The following is a 26,536-nucleotide window of genomic DNA, read 5'->3' as shown; positions in this document are numbered from 1 at the left end:
TGCGTATTTTTGGTGCTGAATTACTTGATGTAATTAACCACACATATTCCACGAAATGATAACAACTCTTGTCTATTTTTCAACCTTAAATTCATCCGGCCACAGTTAATGCAAAAAGTAGCACTGCACTTTTAAGTACAATTATATAATTTAAAAGAATACTGTTCAAAAGTTATCATAGAAATTGTAGGCCGCTATAAAAACATATTACCTAGAAGCAGCGCAAGTGATTGACTTCAGACTCAGTGTGGAAGAGTTTTCGTGATTTTGAATGTCCAAGTGTGCGCATGTTGACATTCTAAAGCGTAAAGCCTAAATGTATATGTTTACCTTAACAATTCATTCAAGTTCATTGTTATTATCAAAGTTCACAAATAGGCCTAAAGGTATATTTTTACTCTAACAATTCTTTTAAGCTCATTGTCAATATCAAAAGTTCGCAGTTTACATTTTACTTTTTAGAATGGAACCAAAGCGTCAAGTTCGTATAGCACTTTGGATAACTCCACGCTCTTTGTCGACAGCCTTTCTGAAGTGTATGTCTACGTTTGAGAAGGCACAACTCTTTCAAGAGCCTTTCTTCACAGCAGAAATGTTTGGTCCCGAAAGAACAATGATCATTCCACAATTTGATTCAATTTTAGGAAATCTCCCGGATGTCAAGAATTACACATTCGAGCACGTCAAGAATACATTAGAGATGGAATATCCCGGTAAAGATTTGGTGTTCACGAAAGATGGGGCAAAGTCGATATATGGCCGCTTCGAATGCATACCTCAAGGGTACCAACATGTTTTTCTGATTCGAAAGCCTAGCAAGGTGCACGTTTCTGTTGACAAACTTATGGACATAGCTAAAGGAGTTGGAGTGGAAAAAGATAACTTTTTCAGTAAAAATGTTAAGTTTTTGCAGGGGTCACCTCATCGGAATGTGCTCGAGTTACTGGAGCACGTTCAGGACGTCTTAGGTCAGAAACCTGTTGTCATTGATGCAGACGACCTTACAATATCACCCGGTAAAATTTTGAAGAAATTCTGTGAAATTGTAGGTCTTAAATATAGTGAGAGTATGCTAAAGTGGAAGCCTGGTCCTGATCCACGTTGGCAGAGGGCAGAAAGTGTCCAATCGATGTTCGCTTGTATGACTGACGCGCACGACAATTCTTACAGTAGCACTGGTTTCACACTGCGCACTCCTGGTACGGAAACAGGAACACCATTATCGGAACTAAGTGATGGAGTAAGGAAGTTGGTAGAAGATAGCACGCCATACTACGAAAAGTTAGCAGCAATGAAAATAAAGATTGAAGAATAAATATAAAAAGTCGTTAACAAAATTATATTAGTCTATTAGTTTGTAAAGAAATCGCCGGTCTAAAGAAACACCTATTTGCAGACTTCTATCAGCAATTGAAAAACAATTTCGACATTTGGATAAATTTCTCTAAAATAGTATACATTACATTATAATTAATAGCTAATTTCGTAAAGATATCTTCATGTCGGGACACCTCGGTGTCATCTGATAATTGTTTCAAGTGTCATAATTGAAAATGTAATATAAGTCAAAAACAAAGAAAAACAACAAAAAATGATAGCGAATGGTAAATCTCGATTACAACTAAAGGCTTTAGCTAGACAAATACGCTTTAATATTAGCAATGTAAAGTTGTTTCATTTTACCTTAAAAGAAAACAGTACTTTAAACTTCTTAATAAAAAGAAAAACTGTTTCAAGAATAACATTTTTAACAGACTTGAACATTTGGAATGCAATTATCCAAAGGCTTTCTGGAATCTATATAATGAATTTAATTCAGTGGAAAGAACTAAGCCTAATATTTCGCCAAAACAATGGCTGAATTACATTTCTAACTTGAACAGATGCATCACTTATGCAGATTCTGACTTTAATTTAATTTTATTCACAATTTTGATGATTTTATCAATAATTTCTCAATGAAATTCCAAAACGTGACCACTAACTCGGGAAAATGTCCTTCCCGATGGCATACAAGTTTAATTTGTAACGCCTATTAGGTGAAAAGGCAATCCAATCAACTATCGTGGTATTGCAGTTAATAGTAATTTATGCAAACTCTTCTGTTCAATTCTTACTAATAGGCTAAGTAATTTTGTTAAAAATAATAATAATAATCTTATATCTGAAAATAAAATTGCTTTTCGAAAGGAATCCCGTCCAGTGACCATATATTTTGACTTTGAAATCTATTATTGATAAACACATCTATGTCTCATGTGGATTTCTCTGCACACTGCTCTATTTTATTAAACTTCATAAGCTTCGTGTTAGCGGTAAATCACTTTTTATAACAGATATCTGATTTATAGTGATATCTCATTCTCTGTTAAATTAAATGCGGTGGCAAAATTACAAATCCATTCAAGTCGGTGGTTGGCGTTAAACAGGTGTGTAAACTCAGCCATTATTCTCGCCTGATCAAATAACCTAATGAGAAATGATCATGTCTTTTATATGCAGATGATGTTTTTTATGTCAGAATCTGCCACGGGACTTCTCTCGATAAATTAGCTACTTATTGTAATACATGGAAATTGACTAGTTAATAATATAGACAAAACCAAAGTTATGATTTTTAAATCCACTGGTAGATTGTTAAATGGATCATTAACTACAATATGTTATTGAAATCGTTACAGATTACAGCTACCTGGCTATTATCTTTATCCCATTCCATTTTGAACGACCATACACATTACAACAAAAAGCTTCTAAAGCTTACTTTAAAATTCGTAGAGACATCAGGAACGTCACGTGATATTCTACCAATCCTGTACTATGCAAACGAGGTGTGGTCTGTATCACCCACTAACGTAACAATCAACCACTAACGTAACATTAACCACTCACGTAACAATATTGCGGAACTTTCTTAAAGAATGCCAACATCCATAGCATTGGGTCGAGCAATATTGGTGAATTAAATTAAAGTTGTAAAAACCATTATTAAGTGTCAATAAAGGACAAACGAACAATGCAAATCTCGGCAGTTATCCGATTTTGTATAAGATGCTTAGTCTATTTACTAACTATTGGCATATATGATCTCAATGATACAGTAGGGACTCGATCTTTTTCTTGGCTTAATGATATCAACAACAATCAGTCGAAGATGCGCACTTATTGCCAATTTAAAAATAATTTTGTCACTAAAATTTATTGTCGACTGTAACCATAATTTGCCCTCTGATAGCTGTCTTTTGCAATAATTGAAGACGAATTTTATTTTTTAATCAAAGGCTCATTTTATTCAGATTAACGTTATGATGTGTATAGTAATATGTGAGGGAGCTTATTTATTTTTGATTATTTAAACGACAAGGACAATTCATTTTCTTATGTGCGCGCATGATTTTAATATTATTTTGCCTGTTATCAATTTTGTTAACTCCGGTCTTTTTTTTAAGTTCTGATGTTGTTTATTTGTTTGTTTTGTTGCTTACCTTCTTGATGTTAATTTTATCAAATTTGTTTTGATATACTAATAAATATTTAAATTAATTGACAAGTGTCATGTAAAGTGCTATAGGTAATTGATGGGTGTCATTTTATGAGTTAATATTGATATGACGGGTTATGCCCATATCTTGGTGTATCAATACGCTCTCATCTGGGCGTCATGGGAATTGAATCCTACCAGCAATTTCGAACCATTTGGTTCAATTTATCTATGCCATTCCACATTGAATTTGTCCACGCATTATTTTCTCAATTACAGCTGCATCCAACCCAGTCCCAGTTGTGGAACTGGGTTGGATGCTGTAATGGAGAAAATAATGCGACAGTCTGGACAGGATATGAAGATGAGAGGCTTAGCAATAGAAAACAATTTACAGTTTACTTTACAGTACTAAGTTATGATCATTTAAAAAATGTATCTGTACGTCCTTTATTGATGCTAAAGGGCGCTAGAGGTGGTTAGACATAATCATTTTGATTGTTGTCTGGAGTTAGAGACACGCCCTTTTTGACGATTCTTTGACAGCTCTTAAGTCTCTCTCCTCAGTGCTCCCTTTTATGTTTCACTGAAGGGAATAAATAAATAAAGTAAAGTAAGTATTTATTTTAATAATAATAATAATAATAATAATAACAATAATAATAATAATAATAATAATAATAATAATAATAATAATAATAATAATAATAACATTTATTCCAATGAATATTAATAAATCTAAAGCATTAATTAGGCCTACTTTCTCAATATTAATTAGAAGAAAAAATAGTGGAGTATTACTCTCATTCAAACGATCTTAAAGCTAATATAAATGTCTTTTTTGATCTAAAGTACATTTTTGGAGAGAAATTTAATTTCTCTCCAAAAATGTACTGCTATCGCGAAACCAGTCATTTAAACATTCATTTCGCCGCGGGCCGGGGAAGTACAAAATATTTTCCAAATACCATGTGACCCACAATCGTCCAATCAAATGACAAGGATTTAGGCGTATAATCCAACATGATGACATAAGTATATACGTTTGGTGGTGAGCGGGAAAATCCCGGCCGGTCTCGCTATCAATTGACCACCGCCGCCGTAAATATAATTACAGTAATAGGCCTAGGCTAGCCTAGTCCTAGTGTTCAATTTTATATCACCAAGCACTCCAAGCAAAGTTAATTGCATTAATCATTCACAGTTCTGTTCTTGGATGTACCTCATTCACATTCTTTTTGCTTTTTGATCAATGAATGCTGGTAGGCCATTTATATTGCGTTGCTAGCTCTCTATATGCCTAGGCCTGTGGAAGGCTTAGCCAGCTACAGGTAGCATACCACTATTTAGCCTAATTAATAAGCCCACCAGACCATGGCCCAGTGCAGTGAAGGTTGGGCCTGCTAAGCCAACTATAGTAGGCAAAGCTGGTTAGCGAGTAGGCTAGAGCTCTACGTTTAATAGTAGTACGATCGTGTCACTGAAAAAGAGCGAGGCATGTTGATTGAAGAAAAAGTATGCAATTGCAACTTGCAAGGCATAATATTTTACCATTCCCAAAAGCGAGACTAGACCTAGAGGATTAATATGACTTAATAGATAAGATAGATAAGTAGATAATAATTTTTATACATAAACCATAGGCCTATTTGATTTATTATTAGAGATAAATATTATTAGTATATTATTGCATTGTATTACTATAGGCCTAGGCCTAGTTTATACTTTTATCTCGTATTATTTAAAACTATTAACATTATTAAATGTTATTAATTTGTGTGTCAATAAGTTTTTTTACCGGCCCAATTCAAAAATAGGAAATAGGCCAAATGTTGGCTATTTAATTAATTAACTCTAATTAAATACAGAATAGTTATTTTATCTTAAATAGATATGCAGCATTCACGCAATACATTCCCCCCATACTTCATAATGTGTTCCATGTACAAAATATCTTCCGTACACACTGTAGTAGTATGGGAAACTGTGTGTTGATGGTCAACAGTATGTGTAATTTTTTAACAATAAAATATCACGCATTATTATTGATGTTAAATTATGTTATAATAATTTTTTCATTTGGTTTTTTTTTTTCTGTATACATTTTGTTGAAATTTTGAGAAAAATGCCTCACACTTAAGTCACAGTTAGGAGGACTAAGTTGGCATGACTAGTTTAGTTCAGCCATGGAGTTAAAGAATTATTCTTTACTCCATGGAGGTACAGTAGGACTTTTCAAACTAAATTTTACTAAAACAATTTGGCCTATAGCATTATTATTCATATAGTTTGAGCACAATACAGTACCTTTAACAACAACATTTATTCTTCAACAGAATGATATAATTTATAGGCGTAACGCTATATTTGAATACTACAGAGCCAAATATGGATAGTCCAGCTGGGCGTTCGACTACAACCATGGTCATTGAGACTGATGAAACAAGTGTCTTTGAACAGACTGAAGATGTTGTACAAGGGTTTATGTCACAAAGATTGTATATTGACCTGCAAAATGAGGAGGAAAATGTAACTTCAGCAACACCCAGTTTATTTGATTTTGAGTCTTCACATCCGTTAAGGTTTGTTTTTCATTACTGCATTGTTCAGCCCGAAAGACTTGTTTCAGTGGCTTTTTGAAAGATGAAACAGGCTTCAATCGTATGAAATTTTGTTCTTGTAAGGGAAATATTTACCCCAGTATTCAAACCCACCATATTCCAAATATCCTAAATGCTTTTTTATAGGCAGAAATCATGAATAATGCACGAGCCTAATTATTTTCTATGATAAAGAATTTCAAGATAGCCGACCTATTTCCTAAATATAACTTAACCCTTTAAATAATCCTAACCTATACCACTAGACCAAACTTTTGGCTTGGTGAAAAGGTATTGTGCGATTTCCATGCTTAAAGTATATAGAGCTTTTTATTTGTTATATATATATATATATATATAAATCCAAAGGCAAATTACTGAAAAAAATGACAATGCTGTGGGTATCAGTGGCTGGATCTCAATGGAGATACAAATAAAAAAGCGAAAAGCTAAATCAAAACGATAAAGTAAACAGCCAGAAAAGTTAGCAGAGCTTTCGGGCAACACTAGCCCTTCATATATATATATATATATACTATTACTATTTTATGTTCTCAACATTGTATAGCAATTCAACAAGACTAGGTCAACATCTTGCTGATTTTGCTGGAGAGATTGATACACAGTACAACAGAAATATTCAACCAATAGTTAATTCACTCAATATAAGACCTGGTACAGCCTTTGAAGCATTTGAACGTGTTGCAGAACTGTAAGTCTTCTTGAATCTTGCTAGATTAGGGACCCCTCAGGATACAAATCTTTTTTAGGAGATTTAGAGGGCTATCCCTGGTACCATATATAATATCCCTTTTTTGTTTTCTCTTCTGTGTTTGTATGGTATCGAAATCAAATCAAATGATCATAAAAAGTAGCATAATGAATTATTAGGCCTACTAGCTTCAGTAGTTTCCACATTTTTGTTTTGGCTCAATCTGTTCAGACACCATACATAATTTACTTCTTATTCTACAATATCTATGTTAATTATTATCATATCTATATTAATTATGTATGATAATAGTATTATTCGCATATTAAAAATCAATGCTGTACAATATTGTAAATAATTATAGGGAAATAATGGGACCTACTGAAGGGCCTTATACACTTTCAGGGTTCTCAGCAGACAGTGCCTTTCATACGGCTTGAGAAGAGCTACTGCTTTGAAAAAATAAATAAAAAGTAATATAAGAAATTTGTTAAAGCCCAGGCTTCCCATATGTATGATGTGGGAATTAGTTCCTGTATCTGGCCCGCATGAGTATTTGTTACAATTGGGCCCACATTAGAAAACTACTGAGAACCCATGCTTTAGATCAATGGCTTTAAGAAATGTGTATCAAGGTGTTTAGCAATAGCAGCCTACAGCAGTGGCATAAGGATGGGTGCTTACTGGCTATACCAAGGGTTACACTGCCAGAGTTTAAGAGGCCTGAAAGAATGAGCAACCCAATGCAACTACCTAGCGTCAGTGGGCACTTAGGAGTGCTAAACCCCTGCATTATGCCACTGGCCTACAGGACAATACAAGTTTATATTTTATATATTATATATATAATTGGGGAACAATTTAAAGCGCAATGAGAGTCTCTTATATGCTCTATAGGAAATGAACCACAGTATTATTATTATTAATTGGATCTTTTTTTTCTATCTTATTCTTCTTTCTTTCCACGAATTTTGTTGTGCGTATATCCCTAAATCTTCTCAACATAACATTGTATAACCTTAACAGAAGATTGACCTATATCTGAAGATGTCGTAATAATGTTTTCGGTGCCTTCCGATTTGCACAGCATAACATACAGTACGCATGATTATACGATTTTTACAAATTTAAATTTAGAATTTTTTATTTAAACTTAAGAAAATGTTAATTCATATCAAGGGTCAAATTTCTATGGAGTAAGAATGGCGTGTTGGACACAAAATTACGTATGCACGTGTGTGTAAAAAAATCAATTTCTAATCAACTATCTACACGTTTCATGTCATTTTAAGCATGTAAAAATGTCCACACGCACGCAAATGTTTACGTAGTGTTCAAAACATTTTTTTTTCACATGAATTATGTTTTTCCAGCCTTTTCTAGTAATTTTACCAACTTTTAAACAATTATGACTTAAAATCACGTCATATGAGCACGTCCAATTGGACAATTTCCACGCGTTTTTGTTTAAAAATTTGTCAAAATTGTCCCTTTTTTTAAACATAGTTTATTTTTATTACATATTCTGAAAGTTGATGAGTTATAGATATCGGATTATGCATCAATATGGCTAACCAGACATTATGACGTCACCGTATGGTCACTCAAATATAAAATATAGTATTTTTGTCTCTTTCGTCATAGCTCATCACATTTAATAGAGCCCATCTCCACTTATCCGTATTACATTTTCCCGAGATTTTGATATTGTCTAGGTTAATCAATTATCTTTCGCATGATTTACCATTTAAAAAATTTTGATGACGTCATCATGTTCAAAAGCGTGAATAACTTGGGTCACTTATTTTCATCATTCCAGTAAATTTCAACATGTTATAGCTCCTCAGAATGAAAAGTGATACTCATGATTAAAACATTTTCTGGAAGCTGTTGAATTGTAGATACGAATTCATGTACAAATTTTGTGCATCGGATGTTGTGACGTCATCATATGGCCAGTTGAATTATAAACGTCAAATTTTCATATTTTGTGTCATAGTTCATGACATTTAAAAGAGAGCGCATCCATATTCTACGTATCCAAATTTCTTCAACACGTTAATATGTTGTTGCTCAGATAATTCCCTTAAAAAATTGCTATCTACGTGCTTCATTTTGATGACGTCATGTTGAATAAAAGGCGGGTCCCGTTATTTTTACCTATTCTGCACTATATGTACAGTATATAGTGTATACTGTATATACTTATAGACACAAAATAGAGGGCACACTAACATTTTATTTTCTTCAGGTCACAACTGGCATAATCGTTTTTCTGTGCGCAATATTCTAACGTATGACGTGCACGTGGCGTTTTGCATGGAGGATAACCTCAACTCATCCATAGTGATGAGTTCAAATCTAGTTATTATTGGTAATTGAAATTGACTATTTCTTGTCTTTTATTAGTTTGTTCAAAGATGGAATTAATTGGGGAAGGATAGTTACATTGTTGATGTTTGGTTACCGAATTGCAATAGATTTTTCAAGGAATGCAGCACATATGATTAAACAAGTTAAAAAAACAGTTGCTAGGTTTATAATAACTCACAGGATTTCAAAATGGATAGCTGAGCAAGGAGGTTGGGTAAGTGTTGTTTTATTTAGTTTTACACTCTCTGTCTGCCAGTGCTACAATTACGGTAATTTGTTTTCCATTGTTTTTTTAATTTACTTTATTAGCCCAGTATAAATAATAAAATAACCATTAATATAATATAATATATTAATATATTAACATAGTGTAATATGTTATGAACAAACTTTAATAAATTAATTATAAACACAAATTACTATTATATACCTATAATATATTAAAGTACAGTATGTCCATATTAAAGTATACTTTTGTTCATAATATGATATAAATAGACATCTGAGACTTTATAACAATTCATGTAAAAGTTACTCATCTATCATAATGTATCATAATGTATATCATATTGTAGTGTATTGTTCAACTCTGTAATTAAATACAAATATTTGTTTTTTTGTATTCAAGGTTAGTGCAATGACTGACTTGACTAGAAACACTGGAGGGAGAGGCTTTTACTTAGTTTCTGCTCTAGCTGTTGTCTCGGTAATCGCTGCGTTGTACATATCTCGAAGGTAAACATACCGATGACAGAACAACATGTTTTGTATGTGGGCTGCATCAGTCTGGTTTTTTAGGAGTGTTGCGTCACAACAAAATATCCTTTTACATTCCAAGTTTTATGCTGGAAGGTCCATTAAGTTCATCTTAAAAAGATTCCCCCCCCCCCCCCCACCCTCTTTGGAGTGCAAAAGTAATCTGGGCTTCTTTTCAAGGTATTATGGTCTTCTTTTCGAGATAGACTAGTTGAAAATCAAAGAAGCAAGGTAATTTAATGCCAGATAACTTATGATGCAGATAATAATAATATATAATTTAATTTATATCGTAGTGTACATTCATTTTACAGTTTAAAATGGTATTTTGATCACAAGTATGTAAAATTGGCAGATAATGTCTCAAAAATCCTATTACCGTATTGTAGTAGCAATTCACAAAATGTTAGCATTCATTTCGAAAAGAAGCCCCTCTCTTTAGTTTGCAAAAGTAATCTCGAATAGAAGCCCATCTCGAAAAGAAGCCCACCTTGAAAAGAAGCCTACCCAAAAGTACTAAAAAAAGAAAAAGCATATTACTGTAAACAATGAAATATATATCATTGTGGTTGCAGGATTTTCCCACTGGCATTCCATGTGTGACATGAAAAACAGAGGGAAAAACAACATTTATGATGTTTTATTAGCCTGATAAGATAAGCCAACTGTACAGTGTCAGCGTATTGTAGTATGATGTACCATACACTGTGTTTAGTCGTGGTACTCAAAATGCAAATAAGTACTTAAATTTGAAATTTTAGCTCAGACAAAACATGATAGGATTCAATATTTCAAGAATCATTAAGAATTAGATATGTCTATAAAGTATATGTATAGTTAAAATTATCAGAAATACCAACAACGTGTTTCATAATTATTTCTTAAGTAGTGATTTACGTTTTTTATATTTAATTTTCTTACTTTGAACGCATCATTCTGGTTGATTTACTAACATTTTATACCATCCTCAGCTTTTATATCACATGATCGTTTGTTTTTTTTTTTTACTTGCTTTGTCCTGTTTGTGTACGTTAATGAATTTGTAATTTTTATTTATATCATTCATTTAGGGTTAGCTCGCCACAAGGTCATTTGATTAATAGAATTTCTGTTTTTCATCTGGCGTTACTTTTTGAGTATTGCCCTCTTCCTTCATATTACAATTTTTCATTGTTTTTCTTATTTTTATGAAATCGCTTTTGCTACTCATTACTTTTAATCATGAGGATACGAATAAACATAGAACATTGTTTAGAATAAACACACCCCTGTCCCAGTGCATTATTTTTGTTCCTCAAATAAAAACGCCATTCCACATATATACACACAATTGTATTACAACATATTTCTATTTGTAGTAGAATTCATTAACTTTCATGATCTACAATTTACCAGGCATTTTGATACCATTTTTTCTGTATTTTATCACTTCTTAATTTTATTAATTTGTTCATATCTATAAGGGTAATAATATTTGATACTTGAATTGAATATAATATACAGTAATACCTTTCAATTTTATCATCATCACTGAAAAGTGAGTTATTTTAATGAATGAGAGTGATTTTAAGGTTTAATTTAGATAACCATTTAGAGTATAAACAATTCCAAAGTTTATTGTAGTAGGCGTTTGTTATAATCGCCATGAATAAGTGAAAGTATAATATCAAATTTGATATATTTTTAATGTACTTTTATACAAACGTTTTTGTCTATTTTATATCTGGGAAAATATATAAAAACATGAATGATGTTTTAGCATCCTTGTTTGTATATGCAATTACAGAATAAAGACAAATGTATGCATTTCATGTGTCCATAGACGTTTGATTTACTTTTCAGTTTAAAGAAGTCTTGAGAAACAAGGGGAAAATAGTTATTGAATTTGATTGATTTGTATGATTTGCATATAATAATTGTAAACAATAAATAGATAGGCCTAAATGTGTTGAGTTAAGTTGTATAACCAACCAACCCACCTAGAATCTAGGTGTTTCATAATGAATTTATTTTTACTTTTCCATATCGAAATTTCGACATAACAAAGTAATAATAATGGATGTCTTCGTGGTTGACATGAGGTTTATTGTTAAAGCACACCTCCCCAATTGCGACATAGGCTTGCTATCCAATCCATTTATCTGATTGGTCAATAGTGTACCTCCGGGTTTAAAATTACACGTTGAAATGAATGATTAGTTTTTGCATGGAGTAATAATTATTACTCCATGTTTTTTGTTACTTAATTGCGACCACAGCAACTGTTAAAAACGTACGCGTTTTCAGCAAATCAACTCTCAGTTGCAATTTTGACATTACAAAAAAAAAATTCAAATGAAAAATCCAGAGGCCGTATTGTAATGTTGACCTTCATGCTCTGATTTACGTCGATTGACTGCGTGGTGGTGGAATAGTCGGCCCACATGATACTCCAGAAACAATCGCGCCCTTCTTTTCTATTCACACTACTGGATTAGGGAAATCCAGTGAGTAGGTTTATATCTTTTTACTATTTCTTGTCAAAAATTCCAAGGTTGACAACGTGATAGTGACGTCACGTCGGGTATAGTTAGATACGTCAGGAAGCTCTCTATTAATATTAGACAACAAGCTGTTACACAGTCATTCACAAGAGTAATTATTGCATTATTGTATCGCGTATTGTCCACTTTATCGAATTTAAAGTTTGATTATACGTAATAGAATAATGGAACCACAAATGAAAGCGACGACCCAAACTGCATTTGGTGCTGTCTCAGACCCTGTACCTGCAAATGATGCCATTCAATCTGATGTCGAATTGGTAAATTATGTTTTTTTTTAAAATTGTATTTGTCATTAATTATTACTTAGTAAAACAAAATGATGCAGGCAGTTGCAGGTTTGCTTTATTCTATAGCTGTAATTTTATAACGGTTAGTTTCCGATCCTATAAATGATTTTGGACAAATTCCGTGATTCATTTTACCATAAGTAGGCCTATTTCTATACATTAGAAAGTAGTTCTAAAAACATGTTCCAAAAACAGTTTTATTTAAAGAATATGATTATTGTGTGTATACAATGTTCGTATTATTAGTAATGATTATTAAATTATGGAATTCAATTCGATCATCATATGCATTCAAAAACCTATATACATGTAAAGTGGCTTGGTGGTTGCTTGGCTACCACTCCAAGGGTCCTGGGTTCAAGTCCCGTCACATGTCAGGATTTTTTCTAAGGACAAAATTACAACTTCACTCCCAAAGACTTGTTAAGACTTTGTTTATGTTAGAGCATCTTGTGAATTGCCCCAAGTCTGTATTCATTGTCTTTTTTTAAAATTTATTTGTTTTTATTTCGATTTTTGTCTGAAAATATCCAAACTCAAGTAATACACCTAGGAAACGCCATATATGCAAAAATATTTATATTTTTACTAATATTAAGATAAAACTCCGTCTGGAGCCCAGACTAGTGTATTATGTTTGTCTTGTGAACCTCTGAGGATCCCTAATGATCAGCAATTGCTGGATGGATCACCCTCATTAGATATGGTCCAAAAAAAAAATTGTGCCACGCCCATACAAAAAGCACGACACTGTATTTCAAAAGGAAACTATGATAAAACATTTGTATAGCTTACAATTATGTTATAATTTTCAGAAAAGTTTTTAGCCTATATTCCAAAAAACAACCAAAACAAGCTTCTTAAGCTTTGGAATGACTCAGAACACAATCTATTCCTAAAAGATTATCGACGGCAAGGACAAAAATAATTGAATTCAGAACGGTTGCCATTCATCGAAAAAATATCTTTATTTTTGTTGTTGATAATCAATATGCCTATGGGTTCACCTGCAAGAGCTATTAATATAAATAATCCCATGTTGGGTTGAACGCGTTGATCGCTCACGTCAAAACTGTTTTTGTGTTCCTAAACAATGACAAAACAAAACTTTTGACGGTATTAATTTGTGTTGTGTAATCTACAGGTAAAGAAGGATGTTAAAGAGAAACTAGGCAGAACATTTTCTGTTTACCAGGCTACACAATTTTGTACGCAAATAGTGGATGGTTATAAATACTTTGTGAAGGTAAGATCGGCCTACAGATTAGTGAAAGCTTTAAACAACCTTCATAGTTAACGATGTTGATTATCGACGGTAATACCACCCGTATTGTTCTTTGTATTGAATATGGTTTACGACGATTAAATAATAATTTGTTTTCTTCGTTAGGTTGATGTTGGTAATAGTGAATTTATTCATTTGGAGTTATACAAACCAAACGGTGGACAATTATCATTACTCAATGTTGAAGACAAGAAGTCTGAAAGCGATCCACTTAAAAAGTAAACATCTTCCATAGATGCACTAAACAAGGACACAACTTGAGAACATCATCGTCTATTGAAAGAACGCATTGTTAAATAAAAATGCTATAAGCCTACTAGTGTCTGGGAAATTTAAGTGTTTTTTTCAATTGTAGTATAGTACGGGTTAGGCACAGATAGAGCGAATAAAGTATGAATACTATCTAGGTCGTTAACTCTTAAAAAAGGAAATCAGTGGGCTAGCAATTGCGCAAACATAATTAATGATGATACAACTTCCTCTATTTTTGCAAGGTAGAACATTTAATGTACAAAAAACTTGAAAAACAGATGTAAGGTATTGTGAAATGAAACCGAGTATGGTGAATAAAATATACAATAAATATACTGTAATTAAACGGTAGTGGTAATTAAATGGTATTTTATAATCGTTTTCTTTTGTTAAAATAGTCACTGCAGGAGCAATAACGTATAGGCTTTTACAATTTAGGCCTATACACGGGCCTATACAACCACGGGTCATTAACTCATAGGTTTTTTTAAATCGAAAAATGTCCAATTGATATTAAAAGGAAGAACGACTCGATGGTAAGTTTGGTTCACACTTGAGTTGATTCGAACTCATTACAGCCTTCTTTTGTAATTTGATAAAATCCAGGGGCGGATCTTTTTGTTTTGTTTTAACGGTGTAGCCCTATTATTATTGTAAACATTGATATCAATAGTAATTCATAATGTGATCCCTTTAGCTGTCCAAAGCAGGGGGCGTTGTCCCGCTATCCGACCCTGACAAAATAAAATGCGTTGAGGAGCAGTACTATCCTAGTGTGAACGAAGGTTAGGATTTGTTCACACACAGGTGAGCTGCAGTGAAGACACACTACTGCACAAGGAAGCAGCCTAGACTAGGAAACGTCAGATTAGGTTTAATAGCGTCTTGTTACTACTATCGAAATTCATATAACTGTCTCGTTTATTTTGTTGATCAAAGATATACATTTTGACAAGATGATGATTATCATTTTCGAATTAGTGGTCTTCAAATTGTTTCAGTTTCACATATGAAATAAAAAGTAGGCAGGACGTACAAAACGTCAGTGTTGTATATTGTAATGAATGATGGCATATATTAATGAGCATTCCATATGCCTGCAAGTTAAGTTTTAAACTGCTAACAACAATATTAGTTAGGGATGGTTAGAGATTAAAAGAAAAACAAGCTATACTTGCTTCAGTCGAATATACGCCATAGTATTGGTGTTTCAACAAAGAAACACAATTAGAACAAGAATTTATACTTCGTCACTTTGACGAATTGTAGGTGATATAATATACCATCCTATTACCTGAAGCATATAGTGCTAGAAACGTATGATCGAGTTTATAGTTTAAAATGGTAGTTTGATCACAAATATGTAAAATTGGCAGGTAATATCTAAAAAATCCTATTATTATGTAGCAGCAATTTACAGCATTCATTTCGCAAAGAAGCCCACCCTGTAAAGAATCCCACTCAAGAGTACTAAACAACAATTACCTTTCCCATGGGTTACCGTTTACATTTTTGCGACACCATCATAAAGTTCTGTCTACATTATCAAACTTTATGTGACAAAAAAATGTGATGTGCCCATATATGGACATGACGATGTCATACTACTTCCATATTTGGGCATACTACTACCATATTTGGGCATATCACCACCATATTTGGGCATATCACACTTTTTTTGTCAAATTAGTTTGATAGTGTAGACAGAGCTTTAAAATAAATAAGAACCGATATTACTTGGTCTTGGTTACCGAGACACAAGACTAGGTTGAAGTTCAATGTTGCAGCCATTTGTCCTGTATACCCAATGAGAGTACAGCAAATCATTTAACATTTACATCTGTGTTTGTTTAATTTTCATTTTAGTATGAAATTTATAATTAGTATAACTTGATTAAAGCTAATTAATAATGTGTCAATAGTGGCCAGTGATCAACATTTTGTGATAGATGCAAATAGGTCATGTCAAAGGTTAACCTCAAAGGTCGGCTTGTCGTCTCGCTGTTTGACAATTTACAGTTTGAGTTTGTAGACGAATATACGGTGTACACATGTTCTTCTTAAATCCTGCATACCCAACCTCCTCGTAAAAAACAATGTACAATGGCGAAATATCCATTTTAAAGTAAGTTTCTAGCAAAGAAATCCATATTTTGTTTGTTATTTCTCTGAATGCAGTTAGACAATATCAATTTTATTTATTTCAATGTTGGCTAATTTGCACAGAACAAACATAAGAATCAAGCTAATAGTACTTTCTCCATTTCGTTCTCATACACCACTTTCGTTTAATCTTTTCTTTTTTTCTCGTTCATGCTCTTCAATTTCTCTTTCAATCTGGTTTCTATAATCTTCAGGAAGTTCCCAAAGTTGCAGCAAGTCGTACCTGGTGTGATCCTTCATATGCCATTCCTTCCCCTTCTCCATTTTTTCTTCTGGCATATCGGAGTAATCAATTCCTTGCATATCCATTCTTTCCCACCGTTTTGAATAAGGTCTTGGCTTTAATTTCACCTGCAAACAAAAGATATACAAATAATTTCTTGAGGTGAAAATATAACATTTCACTAAATTAAATTATTTTTTCCACTAGTTCAAGTTGTCCAATGACCTTGAGGATCGTAGGGGCTTATCAGATGAGATACAGTAGTAGTACTCCTACTCGTCTCGAAAGATGTACTAGGTTCTTTAAGTGCACATGAGCTAGATGTGTACACTGGACCTGTGGTTTATAGTTTTTTAAGACTCGTTCTACCACCAGAACCATGGAGCGAGTGAGCCACTGACCCTTGCCAATTGTTATGGCTACGTAATTACTGTTCCACTGTCTTAACCGCTCAGCCACTCACTCATTTTGTTTCACTGCACAAATATAAAACATTCATTATTTGTTTTATAACACACCAACTATTTTAAACTAAACTTTTACACAATTAATTCATCTTGAATCAATGTTCAAGGCTAGGCTGGAAGCTACAGTACCCATCAAATGGTAAGTATACAAGCATGTGTGTTATAATATATCATGTTACTTTCTATTTTGATATCAACTTTCCCATACCATTGGGCTGTCCCAAATGGTTTGGTTTTTAAAATGAACCTTAATTTTAATGGATTATATCTCCAATCTATTAAAAAATGGAAAGCCTAGCTGTGTATTTTTTCTCCTAAAATCAGAGAAATTGCAAGGTAGCTGAACCTTTTCTTAAATATAACCTGACCTTTTTCTTGAATATAACTGAACCTAACCTTCAAATAATCTCTCTCAACAAATAAATAATATCCAATGGCTGATGGGTTTTGAACCAAAGGCTCCAGTTCTACAAGCTATACCATTCGGCCAAAGAACAGACTAGCAGAAAACCTAGTACAGTATTTGATCTATGTTCATGATTATATAGTGCCCTCTATGTCTTTATAATGCATATTCATGTTTCTTTGATTGTCTTGGGACTAGGCACGATGGGTCTTTATACTTTCATTAATTGCTGTATCTGGGTTCATATATTATGGATCCTACCGATACAAGAAGTATGATTATGATATTGTTTATGGATTGGCGAACAATGACCGTTTTAATGGACTAAATTGGACATACGACAGTGATTTTATCGGTAAGCCTATATCAATTTCATTATCGCTCTCCTACGTCGAGTTGTCGCAGGCGACAGCAAGGCCGGATACATATAATGCTCTACACGATCTGAAGCGTATAAATACGTATAGCGGGACTTTCAAACGCAAATTTTTCAATGCGCCCATCCGATACTATCATAACTCTCAAAGTACATTTAACATGTCAGAATTATGTATGTGTGGAGATATTGAATTAAACCCTGGTCCACAAAATGGCAGACATTACGGAAATAGTAATCATCAACCCGGAACGAATACCATTGTTTGCAACAACAACAATCAAGCTCAAGTACTTCGAGGGAATACCCAGCTTGATTTGAATGCAGGTGGCAGCCGGAGATCCCCAACGTTTGAAGTAAATTGTTACCCTATCAAATTGCTCAAGTTGGCAGCCCCTGTTATTGCGCCTTCTGTGACATTTATCTGTAATCTTTCACTTTCATCTGGTATTTTTCCAAATGACCTAAAAATCGCCAAAGTTGTTCCCATATATAAAAGTGGGGCCAAGGACGAACTCAACAATTATCGACCTATATCCGTTTTACCAATCCTTTCTAAAATCATTGAACGCGCTGCTCATATCCAACTCTATGACTATCTTACAGCACAGAACATTCTCTCAGATAACCAATCAGGCTTTAGGAAACACTTCTCTACCACTACAGCACTTACTAACACATGTGACAACTGGCTCGATGCTATGAATGGGGGTCGCCTCACCGGGTCAGTTTTCATAGATTTAAGAAAAGCTTTTGACACGGTCAACCACAAGATCATGCTTAGAAAATTGACTCGGTGTGGTGTATCCTCATCTGGCATCGAGTGGTTCACATCATATCTAACTAACCGCACTCAAACAGTTAAATTCAAAAACACTTATTCTAATTTTCTCACCATAACACACGGTATACCTCAGGGGTCCATTCTTGGACCCTTGTTATTCACAATTTACATCAATGATCTTGCCACTGTTCCAGAACATAGCACTCTTGATCTTTATGCTGATGATTCCACCCTCTATTATTCGCACTCTAACATACATATAATTAACAGAAACATCAACTCTGACCTCTCACTAATTAACACATGGCTCACCTCTAACCGATTATCATTACACACTGACAAAACTGAGGCGATGTTAATTGGCGTCCCTCAGCGGCTTAAACACAAAACAATAGACGTATCGATTGCTGCACAACCGATCAAAGTAGTAACTAACCACAAACACTTAGGTGTGCACATTGACAATCAACTTAACTGGCATACCCATGTCAGTAAGTTGAGCTCTACACTTTCTTTAAAAATCCACACACTTGCACGAATTAGAAAATATCTTGACAAACGTACAGCACATTTATTTTACAACACATTAATTTTACCACACATTGACTACGGTGCTCTTCTCTGGGGCACCGGAAGTAAAACAAACATTAATAAGATTCAAAAACTTCAAAATCGCGCTATGCGTGTAGTTCTTCAAGCTCCGCCTCGCACCAGCACTCACATTCTTCTAACATCTCTACACATCATGAATGTGTCACAGAGGGTGCAGTACCAGGTAGGCTGCCTAGCTTTTAAAGCTATGAACAATATTGCCCCTCGATACATCGCCCAACGATTTTCCACTGTTCCGATACACTCTATGAGGACTAGGGCTGCTTCCAGGGGAGACTTACTGATACCCAAAGTTAAATTAGAATGTTTCCGGCGCTCTTTTTTTTATTCTGCTAGTATTTTATATAATGTATTACCTTCTGTTTTGAAAGAATGTACCAATATTAACTCGTTTAAATTTAATTTAAAAAAACACATTTTATCGTAATTGTCTAATTGAATTATTTTTTTTTTTTTGGATAATTATTTTTTTATATAATAGTTTTAAATTTAAATGTATATAGTAGATTCGTATTAGTTAAGTATAGTTTTATATATTTTGTCATTTTTAAGAGGGCCCCTGAATATCAGCTGGCCTGCGGGTTCAGCTGGAAGGGTTACCCTCTATAAATAAAGTTGAAATAAAATAAAAAAATTCATAATGTGGTCTCTAAAATGGATTTTTACTGAAATACGTTTGGAACAAAAAATCAAGCTTAAATATTCTACAAAAAGGGAAAAAGCTTCTATGTTTCAATACATATATAGAAATAAGGTTCTCGACACACCTAACTAAAGTTTTCTTTAATACTTACGCATGAGCAAATTAATGTGTTTACAAAGAGTGGGCGGAGCTTGCACTTGCATGCTGGGATATATATATATATATATATATACACAATAAAGTTAGGTTTACATGTTGCGCTGGAAATTCTCTATATTACTGAATTTAGACGTTGGCTTTAGCTTCTGGTGTCCAGAGAACACAATTGAACTGGGTCAACAATACAGTACTTACCTTGATATTATTAACAGGTATTGGATGGCCTGGCACATGTTTGATTGGTATCATATCTGGATCTATGGTGCTGTATTCTGGTAATGCATCTCGAAGATACCTCAGGTTAACATCAAGTCTTTTCTCAAGTTTAAGGACCTCAATTCTTCGAATTAATGGACTGTACATATCGTATATAATTTCAACACCTGTAATATACAGTACAAATGAATATTAAAGCATTTCTACTACTACACAAATATCCTTTTCCATTGCCTGGTATGTTACGTATCCGGATATTCACCCCCTGGACATTTACCCCCTGGAAAACTACCCCCCGGACAACCACCACCTGGACAACTACCCCCTTAGGACAACTACCCCTTTAAGACAACTACCCCTTTAAGACAACTACCCCCCGGACAACTACCCCCTTAGGAAAACAACCCCCTTAGGACAACTAACCCCTGGACAACTACCCCCCGGACAACTACCCCCCAGGACAATTACCCCCCAGGACAATTACCCCCAGGACAATTACCCCCCCCCCCCTCCCCCGGTAATTACCCCGCGGACAACTACCTCTGACACAATACTCCCCGTAGGACAACTACTCCTGGACCTGGACAATACTATGAGGGCAAATAATCTTTTAGAACAACTACCTCCGTAGGACAACTAACCCCTGGACAACTACCACCCCGGACAATTACCCCTAGGAACAATTACCCCCTAGGAACAATTACCCCCTGAAAATTACTCCCCTGGACAATTAAATTGAACAACGAAGAAATAAAAAAGAGTGTAGAGCAAAGGTTCAGGTCAGTATTGAAAGTTAGCTTTTATCAATTATGCCTCAATAATTGGCCGAAATAGGCTTACTTTAGACACTATGTTTAGTACCGAAATCTATGTCTGACCGTATGGTGACATACTAACTTATAATCTAGATATGGGATCGATGTGTGGCATACATAAAATCTAGAAATGTTTAAAAGCTAGGCCTACACTTTTGGACTACATGTTTTTTCCATAAAGAGTCATGCTATGCTCTGCTTCGAAAGATCTACTGGTTTTTTACATGACCTACGGTTTATAGTCCTTATCCGAGAAGACTCGGCCTGTACCTGTTTAAATATTATGCTTAAAAATGTGTTATCAATTTTAATTTTAAGCTGTTTTTGTTTTAGGTTTTAGGTGACAACAGGTTTAGAGGACAGACTGAACACTCACATCCGCCTTCCCATGGAAAGGTAAACGCCGAAAAAGTGAAAGCCGCAACCAAACGAAGAGCCACAACAACAAATGAACGCCCACAGCAGATATTAATGAGGACACTACCTCAGGCCACTGAAGAAGGCTGAGTTGCCCTTCCAGAAGTGAATAACATTCGACGAAACATTAGGAGACAACGACAGTTGAACAACCCCAATGCATTGTCTATACCAAGGACCATAGACGAGCTCGACATAGTACCAGACCAGACAATGTCGCTAGCCGGGGAGCCGTTTTTATGTCACGACTCTGGCAGAGATGACCCTCAGCGCATTCTCCTGTTTGCCACAGAAAGAAACATTCAGGTATCTCATCTTACCGTTTCAAATTAATTAATTAAACATTTCAGTATATCACCGGGCGGCTTAGAATTATTGTTCTGTGCCTGATGTATTTATATAATATATATATACATTATAGGGCCTATTCTATTAAATCGTGCAGTTGTTATTATAATAAGTAATGAGTCACGCTAAATGTAAATTTTCTTGCATGTATAGGTCCTATCAGCGTCTAACCACTGGTTTGCGGACGGAACATTTAAAGTCGTCCCAGCGATATTTTTCCAACTGTGGACAGTGCATGGTGTTTACGAGGGCCATGTAGTACCACTTGTCTATGCCCTCCTAAGAAACAAGACACAGCCTACATACATACGTGTTTGGAAGTCATTCGACAGCTGGGCGACTTCAACCCAACGACAATACGGATTGACTATGAAATGGCGGCAAGAAACACCCTTAGGCAAGTTTTCCCAGATGCCCAAACTAAGGGATGCCTCTTTCATCTTTGTCAGAGGATTCATGAGAGGGTAAGTTAGTTATATAAATTAAAATATACATAAAATCAAACCCCGACAATGCAAACAATAATTTGTCTATCACCACTCAATGAGGTATATCCTTTACTGATGATTCCCACTAAATGAATATTAACTAAAAGTAACATCATCACCATCTAACTACTGCACACCGGTCAACCGTCATATAGAAAAATGTGCTTTAATAACAAAATGATGTTTTTGGTTTGTGTTGGTGCACAAAACGTGAAGATGTCATTTTCTTTTAACCTGCCTTATCTAAAAGAAGCAAATCAATAAATCAAAATATTTCACCTTTTAATTTTCTAGATTAAGCAAGCGGGACTGAGTATTCACTACCGGGAGAACCAAGATTTTTCGTATCCAGTCCAGGATGATTGGAGCAATTGCATTCGCACCCGTGGAAGACACAGATGAGTGCTTCCAGGCATTGGTAAACATAGCGCAACCAGAGCTTCTGCCTATTCTTAATTATTTTGAGGACACGTATATCGGAAAGCCTCAACGCAATCATGATGCAAGACAGGCCCCACGATTTTCACCAGAAATGTGGAATGTTCACCATGACACGCTAGCCGGTGGGATGCGCACAACTAACCACGTCGAGGGGTGGCACCACCGCTTTCAAGTTGGCGTAGGTGCGGACCACCCAACATTCTGGATGTTTTTAGATTGCTTGAAAAGGGAACAGGCAATGAACGAAGTTGTGATCGGGCAAGCCCAAGCTGGTGCGCCACCTCCGGCGCAAAGCAGAGCGTACAGACAAACCAATCAACGTATTCTAAGGCTAGTAGAAGGCTATGGCGGTAGAGACACTTTAGATTTTTTAAGGGGTGTCTCCCATAACCTGCATTAGGGTAGTTAGTAGCCTTCAACATACCTTTTTATACTTTGTTTTTAAGTCAGTATCATTTTGATTGTCAAAATACTTTTCGCACTTGGTATAAAAAAAAAAGTCCCGAAAATGGGATCATCTGGATTATTACCTCTAATGAAACTTAGTCTTTAAATATGGCTGGAAATATCATATTTGACATTTTGACCTTTTTATTCTTTCTATGTCTAGGAATTTAATGTTGGTCTCATATTGTTCAAAATATCAATGTTTCTATGTACTTCAATAAAAATGTTTCATAAAAAATGACATGAAATGCTACCTTTGATTGTTGACATAATTTTTGCGTCAGGACAATGCTTCGATAACCACTGGTCTTAAAAGAGTTAATGTTTGTCTCAAATTTGTCATATATGTATTTTTTTACACTTGATGAATAATATCACTTTTGATATTTGACCTCAATGTTCACTCACCGAATAAACGGCGATCTTTAAATAAATTCCTCTCAAATAAACGGTGACCATGTCACTCCCATGAAACATCATATGGAATAATCGGCGTCTATTTCCATTAGATTATACCCCCTCCCATCGAATAAACAACTTCCTTCCAATAAATGTCCACCTAAAAACCACCTGAACAATAAACAGCCCAGGCCGTTTTTTCAATAAATACGGTACTTTAAATCTAGCACATCTAGGGTCTAACGTGCTGTTAAACAGAATAATCAGTTAAAAACGGGTGTTTCGAAACTAGAGACCCGAGACCCAATAAGAAAAGGGAGACCTAAATATATGAAAAGGGAGACCTAAATATACGAAAAGGGAGACCCCACTATACGAAAAGGGAGACCCTAATATACGAAAAGGGAGACCCAAATATAGGTCTCCTTTTTCGTATTGGGTCTCATGTCAGGTCTCTGGTCTCGGGTCTCTAGTTTCGAAACACCCGTTAAAAACAGATGATTTCATTTTTACAGAAACCGGTCCTATATATTTGTCTACTTTTGGATGGGGGGGGGGGGGGGGGGGGGGTTGGGGAGTAGTTGTCCTGGGGGTAGTTGTCCTAAGAGAGGGGGTAGTTGTCCGGGGGGTAGTTACCCGGGGGTAGTTACCCGGGGGGTAGTTATCCTAGGGGGGTAGTTGTCCGGGGGGTTGTTGTCCTAAGGGGGTAGTTGTCCTAAGGGGGTAGTTGTCCTAAGGGGGTAGTTGTCCGGGTGGTAAACATCCGGTGGGTAACTGTCTAGGGGGTAGGTGTCCTAGAACCGGTATGTTAACATGTGTGGTTTGTATAATTCATTGATATGACAGCATTTCTACCTCTCCTTTGGGACACCTCCTTTCAGGAAACAACCATATAAAGGGGACACATTTCTCTGTAATGAATGAGGGGCAATATATGTTTTAACATTACGCCCAACACCTTTCAAGGGGACACCTTGAGCATACAATAAAGACCCCTTTTAAAAGTTGTTCTATTGTATTCCGAAAGATGGATGTGAAGAGTGCATTTGTGAACAAAGTTTTCATATTGCCTTACCTAAACCATCCACAACATTCCTAAGCATAAATGTGTGACCTAGCCCATAACCTTTTCTGTTAATGCAGATACCTGCAAATCTCTTTTCATTACCCAGTGCATATGGGTCAGCTGTAGTGACAGCTAGTATACTACCTGAAAAAAAAGACATTTAAATGAAACAAATACTAAAAGAATAGTTAAGGTTATGTGCATATACACAATTTACTCATACTGTGTATGCGCTACCATTAAATGTGGTCAAAGGTTAAAAAATAAATTAAACTTTTCTCAGCTCTTAACTTTATTTATAGTCTAGGTTCTGACAGAGTTTCAAATTAATATCAGTAAAAAGATGAATATTTTGGCACATATGGCATGTCATACGTATAATCTTGTTATTCAGAAACAAAAACTAAATGCCGACTGGCATAAAAATCACAACTACAGACTTGAGGGCAAGTCCACTTCATTCATTATAAACAAAAATTGTTTACAAATTGTAAAATTAATATGCATGTTGATAATACAAATTTCAAATTATATTTTTTTAATGCTATACATAGTTTTTGGCAATTGCTTTTTTTTAGTAATTGATAAATTGACAGATATACAAAAAGAAGCCCATAAATTGAATACTGTCCCAGTAGTACAGTACAACCTACCAACATAAAATTCTGGAATATCAATAACTAATCGCCTTCTAAAACAGTCTTGTCTTTCCAAGTAATCTTGAAGTTTGGATCTTTTTCCCATTGGAGGAAAAAATTCTGGACTCATAAATGTTTCTTCCCTTCCATATTCATCAGATTTGCGTAGTTGAATAACTTCTTCATCTCCGACAACTTCAACAATCTTGTTTTCTAATGAACTACTGCATCGTGCAAGGGTTACTTGTTTACAATTATTGACTAAAAGGTTAAAACATTTAATGCTGTAAAAATATTTTAACAATAACATACATACACATACATTTACTTTAACGGTCGACAATAATAATGTCTACAAATAGTGTACTGGTAGTCATGCTATTGCCTACCTACTAGCCTAGCTGGGCATTCCTACCTACCTAGCTACATATAGATAGGAGGTAGGCGAATCAATCTAGCCTAGCTAGTAGCTATAGCTTTTACCCCTACCCTACTACTCTATCTATTCTAGCTAGTAGAGGCCTAGCATGAGGCTGATAGTATGTATAGCCTGGTCTAGTATACTATATAGGTAGGTAGTAGGCCTGTCTAGTAGGCTACTAGCTAGGGATTCCTAGCTAGGCCTACCCAGCCCCTACTAGCTAGCCTATCTATCTAGTTAGGCTAGCCTATCTAGCCTAGCAGGTTGTTTAGAAATTCTAAACAACTTTATTAGGTTCTGGGACCGATCCAGGTTCTGAATCAGATATTTACAAAATACATTATGCTATATCTTACCTGAAGACTGTCGTCTGATGGATCTCAGTAAAGTTCGTACAATCAACGCCGGAGACATGGGGATCGCCATTTTCTTTTTATAAAATGAGTGTGACCTGACCTCACTTACCCTTTATGGAAGGTTTCATTTTTAGGCCGAGACCGGGTTAAACAGTAATTCGTTTGTGAATACTGTATATCATATCTAATTTTTTTTAAATAAAGCGTTATGCTTCATATATATATATATATTATAAATATTGCAATACTTCAATTGATGATTTCAGTTTAAATATATAGTTTGCAACAATTGATAAAATACAAACTTTCGCTTTTTTCCTGTTTTATATTGGTAACGACCATGTGGTTGAAAGTGTTGC

The 26,536-nt window shown here is 34.8% G+C and overlaps 4 protein-coding genes and 1 pseudogene across 4 annotated transcripts; 4 read left to right on the top strand and 1 right to left on the bottom strand.

Annotated features, from left to right (window-relative positions):
- The first annotated feature begins 461 nt into the window (after positions 1-461).
- LOC144848929 (uncharacterized) lies at positions 462-1,315 on the top strand. Its single transcript, XM_078705880.1, has one exon. It carries the CDS (start codon positions 464-466, stop codon positions 1,313-1,315), a length of 852 nt encoding a protein of 283 aa, XP_078562006.1. The 5' UTR covers positions 462-463.
- A 3,316-nt stretch (positions 1,316-4,631) lies between these two features.
- On the top strand, positions 4,632-11,686 carry LOC144848013 (bcl-2 homologous antagonist/killer-like). Its single transcript, XM_078704674.1, has 5 exons — positions 4,632-4,743; positions 5,818-6,063; positions 6,650-6,793; positions 9,203-9,380; positions 9,795-11,686. Exons 2-5 carry the CDS (start codon positions 5,870-5,872, stop codon positions 9,903-9,905), a joined length of 627 nt encoding a protein of 208 aa, XP_078560800.1. The 5' UTR covers positions 4,632-4,743; positions 5,818-5,869; the 3' UTR covers positions 9,906-11,686.
- Positions 11,687-12,575: 889 nt separating this feature from the next.
- LOC144848183 (cystatin-B-like) lies at positions 12,576-14,924 on the top strand. Its single transcript, XM_078704894.1, has 3 exons — positions 12,576-12,725; positions 13,900-14,001; positions 14,146-14,924. The coding sequence occupies exons 1-3, from the start codon at positions 12,630-12,632 to the stop codon at positions 14,260-14,262; spliced, it is 315 nt and encodes a 104-aa protein (XP_078561020.1). The 5' UTR covers positions 12,576-12,629; the 3' UTR covers positions 14,263-14,924.
- A 1,200-nt stretch (positions 14,925-16,124) lies between these two features.
- LOC144848181 (large ribosomal subunit protein bL19m-like) lies at positions 16,125-26,302 on the bottom strand. Its single transcript, XM_078704892.1, has 5 exons — positions 26,178-26,302; positions 25,416-25,661; positions 24,772-24,906; positions 20,321-20,508; positions 16,125-16,806 (listed from the first exon to the last, which is right to left on the bottom strand). Exons 1-5 carry the CDS (start codon positions 26,245-26,247, stop codon positions 16,564-16,566), a joined length of 882 nt encoding a protein of 293 aa, XP_078561018.1. The 5' UTR covers positions 26,248-26,302; the 3' UTR covers positions 16,125-16,563.
- Positions 21,833-23,250, top strand: LOC144848240 (uncharacterized; annotated as a pseudogene).
- Positions 26,303-26,536: the final 234 nt, after the last annotated feature.

Source organism: Antedon bifida, chromosome 7 (genome assembly GCF_963402885.1).
Source record: "Antedon bifida chromosome 7, ecAntBifi1.1, whole genome shotgun sequence".
In the NCBI taxonomy this organism is placed as follows: Eukaryota; Metazoa; Echinodermata; class Crinoidea; order Comatulida; family Antedonidae; genus Antedon; species Antedon bifida.
The sequence above is the reverse complement of the archived record's forward strand: the minus strand, read 5'-3'. Positions and strand labels throughout refer to the sequence as shown.

What these genes read in the sequence shown, in the direction of transcription:
- LOC144848183 (XM_078704894.1), top strand. Translation starts at nt 12,630, where the DNA reads ATGGAACCACAAATGAAAGCGACGACCCAAACTGCATTTGGTGCTGTC. An exon ending in TTCAATCTGATGTCGAATTG is followed by an intron (nt 12,726 to 13,899) that starts GTAAATTATGTT and finishes TGTAATCTACAG; the next exon opens with GTAAAGAAGGATGTTAAAGA. An exon ending in GTTATAAATACTTTGTGAAG is followed by an intron (nt 14,002 to 14,145) that starts GTAAGATCGGCC and finishes TTTCTTCGTTAG; the next exon opens with GTTGATGTTGGTAATAGTGA.
- LOC144848013 (XM_078704674.1), top strand. Translation starts at nt 5,870, where the DNA reads ATGGATAGTCCAGCTGGGCGTTCGACTACAACCATGGTCATTGAGACT. An exon ending in TTTGAACGTGTTGCAGAACT is followed by an intron (nt 6,794 to 9,202) that starts GTAAGTCTTCTT and finishes GTCTTTTATTAG; the next exon opens with TTTGTTCAAAGATGGAATTA. An exon ending in TAGCTGAGCAAGGAGGTTGG is followed by an intron (nt 9,381 to 9,794) that starts GTAAGTGTTGTT and finishes TTTGTATTCAAG; the next exon opens with GTTAGTGCAATGACTGACTT.
- LOC144848929 (XM_078705880.1), top strand. Translation starts at nt 464, where the DNA reads ATGGAACCAAAGCGTCAAGTTCGTATAGCACTTTGGATAACTCCACGC.
- LOC144848181 (XM_078704892.1), bottom strand. Translation starts at nt 26,247, where the DNA reads ATGGCGATCCCCATGTCTCCGGCGTTGATTGTACGAACTTTACTGAGA. An exon ending in TATTCCAGAATTTTATGTTG is followed by an intron (nt 24,907 to 25,415) that starts GTAGGTTGTACT and finishes CTTTTTTTTCAG; the next exon opens with GTAGTATACTAGCTGTCACT. An exon ending in GAATGTTGTGGATGGTTTAG is followed by an intron (nt 20,509 to 24,771) that starts GTAAGGCAATAT and finishes TGTATATTACAG; the next exon opens with GTGTTGAAATTATATACGAT.